The sequence below is a fragment of the Elephantulus edwardii genome, unplaced genomic scaffold, assembly GCF_000299155.1.
Source record: "Elephantulus edwardii isolate Elephantulus edwardi_28Jun2011 unplaced genomic scaffold, EleEdw1.0 scaffold00302, whole genome shotgun sequence".
NCBI lineage: Eukaryota > Metazoa > Chordata > Mammalia > Macroscelidea > Macroscelididae > Elephantulus > Elephantulus edwardii.
The window spans coordinates 1,918,514-1,928,934 of record NW_006400052.1 but is presented as its reverse complement, the minus strand read 5'-3'; the positions used below and the strand labels follow the sequence as shown (position 1 = coordinate 1,928,934).

Sequence of the window (10,421 nt, the reverse complement as noted above, 5' to 3'; positions counted from 1 at the left end):
GGAGTTACTGTGGACAGGATGCTATGGTTGTGAAAGGATCTACATCCTAGAAGATCCTAGGAAGCCTGTGTCACAGAAACTGACACGCTAACTTTCTCTCCAGCAGTGGTAACTCCAAGACAGGCAGAGAGAGAGAATTCAAGGACCCAGGAGAATCCAGCTTGAGACCTACACTGAAACTGGTTCCAGACTGACCACTAGCACCCAGGACCCAGACACAAGACCATGAGACCCCAGAATTCCAACCTTGTGAAGCTGCTCTGCCTTCTAGGGACCATTTCCTCTCTGCCTCGTAGGTTCTGTGGGGTTGGATGTTCTGGGATCCCAGTGGGTGTGGGACTGGAGTCATGTTACTGAGGAAGGAGGCCTGCATATGGACCTCTCAGGGGACATGCTTCATGGAGGCTAAGGTCTCGGTAGCCAATTCTGGAAGTTGGAAGAATCTAGTGACAATATGAAAAGGCAAATGACCCTTAAGAACATTCTTTGTCTAGGGATTGGAGCCCTTTTGTGCTACGAAGCAACCGCCTCATACTTCAGAGCACTCACTCTTCACAACTGGAAGTGGGAATTGTTGAGGAGCATGGTCTGTCAGATGAGAGAGGGCTGCGAGGAGACACTGCTGTTTATCGAGACAGGTATAGGTGATATATGAGGGTGGGCTTGACACATTTAGTGTCATTATTTTGGTCCTCATCTCCAACTCTAGCACCCAGGAACTCTGGGCTCAAGTTCCACATACTTTGAATTGTACTTGAAAAGAAAGTGGAATACCCCATGGGCTGCGAAAAGAGCAAATAAGTCTGTCCCGGAGGAAGTACTTCTAAGAGGCAAAGATGGTGAAACTTTGCCTCACATGCTTTAGACATGTTGTCAGGAGAGGCAACTCCTTGGAGGGTGGCATTAACACAAGGAATGGTGAGTGAAAGAGAGGAAGACCCTCAACGGGATGCATGGCACAGTGGCTGGCACAGTGGGCTTGGGCCTATCAGAGATGGTGAGGCTGGCACAGGATAGGGCAGTCGGAGAATCTGTTGTTCCTACAGTCGACTCAACAGCAACTAACAACAACAGTCTTTGGGAGGGAGCTTTTGAGGCACAGTGGTTAAAGTGCTCAATCACTAACCAAAAGGTCCTTGGTTGGAACCCACCGGCTTCATGGGAAAAAGTTCTGACGGCCTGCTTGCCCACAATTCGAAACCTGGTGGGGGCAGTTCTACTCTGTCCTAGGGTGTGGCCATGAGCCAAAATTAACTCAAGAGCAGTGAGTTTGGCTTGCTGTCTTGGGGGATAATGTCGGGACAGTGGTAAGGTTGTGGTGTGGGCTGGATAAGAAGGCAGAATGGAGATGCAAAGATCCCCAGGTGGTTGTTGTTAGGTGCTGTCAAGTCAACTACAACTCACAGCAAGCGTGCGGCCCACAGAGTCACGGACTGCCCGATCCTGTTCCATCCTCACAGTCCATCAGTGCTGTCACTGGCAATCCATCTTACGGGGGTTCTTGCTCACTTTCTTTGACCCTCTGCTTTTCCCAGCATTATGTCCTTCTGTAAGGACTGGTCTCTCCTGACAATATGTCCAAAGTCAAGTTGCTTAATCCTTGCCTCTAAGGAGCACCCTGGTTGCACTTCTTCCCAAGCAGGTTTGTTAGGGGTGGTTTTTTTTTGCAGTCTATGGTCATTCAGTAGCTGGGGTAATGAGGATAGGTGTGTCAGAGACAGTAAAGTTGGCACAGGATAAAGCAGGTTTCAGGGCTATTGTACATAGTGTCATTATGAGTCACAAGCAACTTGATGGTACATAACAACAATAACATATTCTATTCAATACCCTTCACCAATACCATAAGTCAGAGGCATCAGTTCTTCTTTGGTCTTCCTTATTCATTGTCCAAATTTCAGCCGTATAAGAAGTAGACAAAAATACCATGACTTGGATGAGATGCACCTTTGCAAAGTCCTTGCAGTGGTTCTTGACAGTGGTTTTCCCAATGCAACACACTGTTTGATTTCTTAACTGCTGCTACCATGAACATTGAGTGAAGAAAAGGGAAGGGTGACTGGGAGATGCTGCTGGAGACCTGGCCTTTGGACCTTGTGTAGCTACAGACATAAGAAGACACAGAAAAATTGGGTGTGGGAGGATGACATCTGGGTAGGGCCAGACATTCATTGATATTCTCTTATCCTCTGCTTCTCAGGAACCAAAAGAGGAGTTGTGGGATTTAAAGGCTGCACTTCTAGCTTATCTTACCCCGCACAAACCTCTTACCTGGTTCCACCGCCTGGAGTGTCCATTGCCTCCTATAGCCGTGTCTGCCGTCGCTACCTCTGCAACAACCTAACCAACTTGGAGCCCTTTGTGAAGCTCATGGCTGACAACATCATGCCCACAGACATTACTTCTCATAGTTGCCCAACCTGTGTGGGTGAACACATGAAGGATTGCCTCCCAAATTTTGTCACCACTGAATCTTGCCCCAGGGATGCTTCTCTGTGTTACAGTTCCACCTTAAAATTTCGGGCAGGTAAGAGGAGGACATTCTGTTCATCAGATGTTTATTCTTTTATTTTAGTGAGGGTAGTGGAATCTGAGGGTAGGATTGGGGTAATGAGGCTTCAGGTAGACAAACTCCTTAAGGAGGAAGAGGAAAAGTGCCTGGTGTCCAAGTCTTTGGTAGGAGAGCAATTCCTGGGTTTTTGTTTTGTTTTGTTTTTACTGAAGGATGGTGACTGAGATGCTCATGCAATAACACTCAAAGTTTAAAACGATATATCCATGTAGAAAACTAGTCTGGCTTCTTCTATCTGCAGTTTTTCACAAAGGTAAACATGTGTTCACCATGTTTGTTGTTGTTAGTTCCTGGGTTTTGAGAGTCTGGGAAGGGGCAGGATATGTAAGTCTTGAAAATGTCCCTGACCCTCTCTCTCTCTCACACACAGGGTCTCTCAATACCACCTTCCTCCTCATGGGTTGTGCCCGCAGCCATCAAAGGCTTTTAGCGAATTTTCGGACTATTGGGAGCATCCGAGCAACTGAAGTTCGTAACATCTTGGAGAAAGCTCAATTGTCGGGAGCACAACCCTCCAGTTGGGGTCCTGCTCACAGCATCCTCTTAGGCCTCTTACTGGCCTTCAGGTAGCTTACAATGGAGCCTGCCTGGATAAACACCCAGACCTCTTTACTATGATTAAATAAAACCCGAGTTTGTCTTTATGCTTTGTTCTGCTTGTTACTGAATGCAAGGGGTTCTTACTATAGTCAATTGTCAGTAAGAAAGATAGATTGCAATATCCAAAGCACTTCATTGCAGATCTGAGAGAGCAGAGAGAATCTTCTCAAAATCACCTCCCCTTCTAAGAGTGGACACTGGCTTTTTCACTTGGGTTAAATGTCCACTTGTTGTACAGAGGTAACTTGCGGTTGCTGTGAAGCTGAACACTGTGACACTGATGAGTAAAATGCGAGAATGGTTACCCATGGTGGACAATGTTTGGTGAAGCTCCCCAATTAAAACAAGCTTGGAAGCAGGAGTGACATCCACTTCCACAGTAGCTTGCCTCTGGAAACCCTATGAACCTGGAGAAAGCACGAAAGTTATGCAGGAGGTGTCCAGCCAGGACTTTCGTTCATAGGGTCACTATGAGTCACCTGTGACTTGATGGCACTTAACAATAGCAATAAATGTTAATCTACTTAACACATTACTTTTGCTGGTTTAAAGTTACAGGATTTTTACATTCAAAAAGAACATTTATATACAGTTATTAGTAAACGAATTGTGAACTAGTTTACATATGACTTAAGAAAATACTGTTTTAAAGAGGTAAATTCTAATCTAAGAAAGATGCATTTTCTTTCCTGGTAAACAGGCAGTTTAAGGTACAACTTACATATGACTGAGAAAAACAGTCTCAAAGAGGTAAATGCTAGGGAGCTCTGTTGGCTTAGTGGCAAGAAAGCTGCACTGCAATCCCAGAGGCACATGGTTTGAATCCACCATATGCTCTGCTGGGGAAGGAGGGGCTATTTCCTCCTGTACCAGTCAGATTTGATTTGACGGTACACACACAAAAGTAATAAAATAAAATAAAAAAGTAAATGCTAATCAAGAAAAGATGCATTTCCTCTCCTGGTAAACAGTTGAAAGTACATTAATAAGAAAGATAAAATTCTACAGCAAAGCAATTAGTTTTGCAGGCTGGAGGCAACTGATGTTAATTTTATAACTACACTAACATATATTTGGATAATCTTAATTTTATTAATACTACATGGGTTCCTGGTTTAGCTGGCGCCTTCACAGGCTCGTGGGAAGCTCTCCTTGCCAGAAGGCAGGAGCGTGGTGGTGGGGAGTGCAGAAATCGCGGCAAGCTTTGGAGTGGACTCGGGCCAGGTTCAAATTGTCTTCCTGTCAAACACTCTTCTAGGTGGTATAGCACTGGTCTGTGCGTTGCTGTACAGAGGTAACTCGTGGTTGCTGTGATGCTGAAGCCTGTGACAGTGATGTGCCAAACATGGTAATGGGCACCCATGGTGGACAGTGTTGGCTGGAGCTTCCCGACTAAATCAAGCCTGGAAGCAGGAGCGGCACCCACTTCCAAAATGGCTTGCCTCTGGAAACTCTATGTACGAACAGTGCTCAGGCTGTTCGTTCATAGGGTTACTATGAGTCGTCTATGACTCGACGGCATTAAACAACAACAAACAACCCTATCATGTGCGTGTGTGTGTGGTACTAGGGATATTGTAGCTGATGTTAGATGGATCTTAACTGAAAGCAGGGAATACCAGAGGAATTGGATCATAACAAACTATGGCTGACTCTGAGAAGAATGGGAATCCCAGAACACTTGATCGTTCTAATGCGAAACCTATACTTGGACCAGGAGGCAGTCGTCAGAACAGAGCAAGGGAACACTGCATGGTTCAAAATTGGGAAGGGCGTACGCCAGGGATGCATCCTATCTCCATACCTTTTCAACCTATATGCAGAACAGATTATCCGGGAGGCTGGGCTCTATGAGGAGAAGTGTGGGGTCAAGATTGGTGGACGATTTATCAACAATCTGTGTTATGCAGATGACACAACCCTGCTTGCTGAAACTGAAGAGGACCTGAAGCACCTCCTGCAGAGTGTCAAGGACTGCAGCCTACAATATGGATTGAGGCTCAATGTCAAGAAGACAAAGATTCTCACCACTGGACCAATTGGCAGCATCAGGATGGATGGTGAAGAGATTGAGATTGTACACAGCTTTAGTTTGCTTGGCTCCACAGTCACCAAACAGTCTTGGCACCAGCAGCCAGGAAATTAAAAGGTGCATTGCCATGGGAAAGTCTGCTGTTAGGGACCTCTCCAAAGTACTGAAGAGCAATGGTGTTTCTCTGGAGACTAAGGTGGGTCTGATACAGGCCATGGTCTTTGCAATCACTTGTTATGCATCAGAGAGTTGGACAATGACCAAGGAGAATAGAAGGAGAATTGATGCCTTTGAGCTGTGGTGCTGGAGAAGAGCATTGAGAATACCATGGACTGCTAGGAAAACAAACAGATTTGTCCTGGAAAGGGTTAAACCGGGTGGCTCCTTGGTGGCAAGGATTCTGAGGCTCCGTCTAACATACTTTGGACATGTTGTGAAGAGAGACTGGTCCTTGGAGAAGGACATCATGCTTGGGAGGGTGGAGGGACAGAGCAGGAGGGGAAGGCCCTCTATGAGGTGGATTGATTCAGTGACTGGGATAATCGGGAGTGTCAGAGACAGTGCGATTGGCACAGGACAGAGCAGAGTTTAGGGCTGTTGTACATAGGGTCGCTATGAGTTGCAAGCGACTCGACGGCACATAACAACAACAACAACAACAGCAACAACAACCCTATCATGTTCTCCCTGTCTGGGAGAGTTGTGGAGGTGTTAGGGTGTGAGGAGGGCTGGGAGGGGCCCAGGCAGGTGAGGCTGTGTATTGAGCAGATAAGGGAGGGGTGGGGAAGAGATGAGAGGAGGAATCCCTGTGTTCCTTTTTTCCCACTTCTTCTGGGACCTGAATTCTAACCCGGGGTTAGCCCCTGATTTAAGAGATCCTAGCCAAATTTTTTATTTTTCTGGGCCTCAGTTTCATCCTTATTAAAATGAAGGACTTGAGGAGTTAATGAAGTTAACTAAAGTTAAATGAAGGGCAGGAAGCTCTCTTGAGCTAGTCTGTAAGGAATTGCACCTGTTAACCTAAAGGAATGCCTCTGGTGGTTAGAATTCATCAGCAGCCCTGCAAGAGAAAAATGGGCAATCTCCACCTGTTTGATTTACAGCCTTGGAAACCCAGTGGAGGGTCAGCCATGGGTTGGCTCCATCTCATAGGCAATGGGTTGATTTTTTTGAAAAAGGGGTAAAGTGATCTGCAACTTGAAGCCCAGGATTATGCTTGAAAGGGTCCCAAAGAGGCTGTTACATCTGTTTCAGGTACTGTGCTAGTTGTTGTTTTTTTTAAAAAAATTTTTTATTATTAATTTCAATGAAAATTTACAGAGTCTTTGGATTTCCATTCATTCATTGTTGCACTTTTCTCCCCTCCCAACCCTCCCCCCAGTACACTCCCCTCTTGGAAAAGTAAAAGAAACATTCTTTCATTTTTTACAATCCCTCCCTCCAGGTCCACTCCACTATGAAGCTTTTGCTCTGGACTCCTGTCATGACAAAAATACTTAATCACGTATCCCTTTTAAACAGTTTTCTCTCTCATCTGTTTCGATGCAGTATACATTATTGAACCCAACTTTCTCAGTCTCTCCCCAACCCCGATGTCAGTCCTATTTTATAACAGTGACATTATGCAGTAATTGCCCTTTTGTGACTGAGATACTTCACTAAGCATAATGTCCTCTAGGGTCACCCATTTTGAATAATATTGCATGAGTTCCTTGTTTTTTAATGCAGCGTAGTATTTCATTGTGTGAATATATCACAGCTTCTCTATCCATTCGTTTGTTGATGGGCACTTAGATTGTTTCCAACTCCTTGCTATTGTGAACAAAGCCGCGATAAACATGGGTGTGCATATATCTGCTTCGATGTCAGTTATGGTCTCTGTGGGGTATATCCCCAGTAGTGGAATTGCAGGGTCAAATGGTATCTCTGTTTGCAACTTTTTGAGAAAGCGCCATACTGCCTTCCACAGTGGTTGCACCTGTGCTAATGTTTTAAGTGCAGGTTGTCAATACAACCTCAAGACCTCTTAGAGATGGATGATTTCCTTATTTTCTGAAGAGGTCAATTCCAGGAGATTCCTCACAGATATAAGTCCTTGCTGGGAGAATTTACCAAGACACGTGGAGTTCTGAACTGCTTGTAGGTGTTTCTTTCTGGACAGTGGTGATGGTTAATTTTCACACCAAAGGTCAGTCTTCTGACTTTGAAAGAGAAAGACGGTGGGATTTCTCTCTTTGACCACAACGGGGCAGCAGGTAAATCCACTCCTTCAGGTTAAGCAAGGGTTAGGGTTAGGATTAGAGTGTGTGTGTGTGTGCGCGCTTGCGCTTTCCTTTCTGTGCCAGTAAGAAGACAGCCAGCCGACTCACTCAGAAACATCACCCCTTCAAGTTTAGGATGCGTGTACACATATGTGACATAAGGAAAAGAGAGTTTCTGTGCTACGCCATTTACATGTGGAAATCTCAATTTTCTCAATCACTTCATCAGATGGGGAGGCAGGGATGGGGCACCTTTGGGGTGGTGCGTTAAGAGCCATTGAGTTGAGTACAACTCATAGCAACTATATGAACAACAGATCAGAATCCAGTTCTATCATGTGTCCTCCTCCTCATCTCAGCCACATTGCACTGACTCCATTGTTGCAATCACTGTGCCAATCCATCTCATTGGGTCTTACTCTTTTTCACTGTCCCTTCACCTTTGCAAGCATGATGTTCCTCTAGCCTCTCCTAGCATCATGCTCAAAGTATATGAGATGAAGCTTCATCATCCTGGCCTCTAAGGAACACTCTGGTTACACCTGCTCCAAGACATACTTGTTTGTTCTTTTGGCAGTCCATGGGATATTCAGTATTCTTCTTCAACACCACAACTCAAAGGCATCAGTTCTTATTCTGTTATCCTTTTTCATTGTCAAACTCTTAGATTCATAGCAGGTGTTTGGAAAATCATGGCATGAATATGATGTACCTTAGTCTTTAAACTTTAAACATTACACTTCAGACCTTTGGAGAGGTCCTTGACAACAGACTTACCAAATGCTATGTCTCCTGATCTCTCTTTTTTTTTTGTCTCCTGATCTCTTGACTGTTGATACCAAGGTTGTTGAATGTGGACCCAAGTAAGAGCAAATAATTGGCAATTTCAATCTATTCTCCATCTATCATTATGTTGCCTATTGGTCCAGTGGTGAGGATTTTTTCCTTCTTGATGTAGAGATTTAAATCCATATTGATGGCTGTAGTCTTTGGTCAGGGAGCTCTGTTGACCTAGTGGTAAGAAGCTGCACTGCAATCGTGAAGGCACACAGTTTGTGGCCACTATCTGCTCCGTGAGGGAAGGATGGGCAATCTCCTCCTGTATGATTAACTGCCTCTGAAAAGCCGGTGGAGGGTCCACTATGGGTTGGTTCTGACTCTATGGTACACAACAACAATAAGAACAACAGTCTTGGATCTTCTGTAGCAAGTGCTTCAAGTTCTCCTCACTTTCAGCAAGCAAGATTGTGTCATCTGCATAACACAGGTTGTTGATGAGTCTTCCACACATTTTTCTTCATAAAGTCCTTTTTCTTTAATAATGTGCTTAGTATAGATTGAATAGGTATAGAAAAGGAATACAACCCTGACACATCTTTCTTTATTTTAAACAATGCACTCTTCTTTTGCTCTGTTCGGACAACAAATTCTTGGTCTAGGTATATATTTTGTATAAGCAAAATTAAGTTTTCTGGAATTCCCATTTTTCTTAATGTTGCCCTAATTTGTTATGATACACATAGTCAAATGCCTTTGCATCGTCAATAAAAAGTTCCCCCAATTAGGACATCTCAACTTCCTTCTTACCTGTTCTCACATTTCTCCCCATGACAAGTAATTGTTGCTATACATTTTGTTTTCTTTTTAATACACTTTCATATTGATTTGATCTGCATTCTTTGAGCACTAAGTGTAAAAAGTACGTCATAAGACATTTTCTGGAACTTGCTTTAAGAGAACTTAAGTTTTTAGTATCCATCCACGTTCCTGTGTTGACTTTGTTCTGTTTTCACTGACGCATAATGCCCTCTGCTTCTCTATCACAATTGACTTATCCATAGTCTTCTCAATTAATGTTGTCTTTTTTTTCTGGTTTTTTAGATTGTGGACACTGCTTCTGTGTCCATTTTGCTATGCTATACTCTTGTACATTTTCCCTGGTAGTTTTTTCAGGAACGTTTCTCCTGGGAATTTATCTAGAATGGGAATTGCTGGGCTGTAGGGCTTGTCCAGCTTTGAGGAATGCTACTAAGCTGTTTTCCAAAGTGGTAGTACTAATTTAAAGAGCCCTGGTAGTGTAGTGGTTAAAGCATTTAGCTGCCAACAGACATGGTGGTTTGAATCCATCAGGTGCTCCATTGTTGTTGTTGTTATGTGCCGTCGAGTTGCCTGCAACTCATAGCGACCCTATGTACAACAGCCCTAAACTCCGCTCTGTCCTGTGCCAATCGCACTGTCTCTGACACTCCCATCCCAATTATCCCAGTCACTGAATCAATCCACCTCATAGAGGGCCTTCCTCTCCTGCGCCGTCCCTCCACCCTCCCAAGCATGATGTCCCTCTCTAGGGACTGGTCTCTCCTCACAACATGTCCAAAGTATGTTAGACGGAGCCTCAGAATCCTTGCCTCCAAGGAGCCACCCGGTTTAACCCTTTCCAGGACAGGAAAGAGATTGAGATTATACACAGCTTTAGTTTGCTTGGCTCCATAGTCAACAGTCTTGGCACCAGCAGCCAGGAAATTAAAAGGCACATTTCCATGGGAAAGTCTGCTGTTAGGGACCTCTCCAATGTGCTGAAGAGCAATGGTATCTCTTTGGAGACTAAGGTGCGTCTGATACAGGCCATGGTCTTCGCAATCACTCGTTATGCATCAGAGAGTTGGACAATGACCAAGGAGGATAGAAGGAGAATTGACGCCTTTGAGCTGTGGTGCTGGAGAAGAGTATTGAGAATACCACGGACTGCTAGGAAAACAAACAGATTTGTCCTGGAAAGGGTTAAACCGGGTGGCTGCTCCATTAGAGAAAAAAAAGTGGTATTCTGCTTCCCTAAAGATTAAAAAAAATATTGATAACATGGATAAAAGTGGGAATTCTAGAACTGTTGATTGTGCTTATGCCAAACCTGTATATAGATGGAAAAGTCCTTACTCAGCCAGAACAAGGAGTTACT

General features: G+C 44.3%; 1 protein-coding gene across 1 annotated transcript; it reads left to right on the top strand.

The window, feature by feature from the left end:
• Positions 1 to 225: 225 nt before the first annotated feature.
• LYPD4 (LY6/PLAUR domain containing 4) lies at positions 226 to 3,142 on the top strand. The gene is made up of 4 exons (XM_006900920.1): positions 226 to 292; positions 495 to 638; positions 2,201 to 2,527; positions 2,943 to 3,142. Exons 1-4 carry the CDS (start codon positions 226 to 228, stop codon positions 3,140 to 3,142), a joined length of 738 nt encoding a protein of 245 aa, XP_006900982.1.
• The last annotated feature ends 7,279 nt before the right edge of the window (positions 3,143 to 10,421 follow it).

What these genes read in the sequence shown, in the direction of transcription:
- LYPD4 (XM_006900920.1), top strand. Translation starts at nt 226, where the DNA reads ATGAGACCCCAGAATTCCAACCTTGTGAAGCTGCTCTGCCTTCTAGGG. An exon ending in GACCATTTCCTCTCTGCCTC is followed by an intron (nt 293 to 494) that starts GTAGGTTCTGTG and finishes TTCTTTGTCTAG; the next exon opens with GGATTGGAGCCCTTTTGTGC. An exon ending in ACTGCTGTTTATCGAGACAG is followed by an intron (nt 639 to 2,200) that starts GTATAGGTGATA and finishes TCTGCTTCTCAG; the next exon opens with GAACCAAAAGAGGAGTTGTG.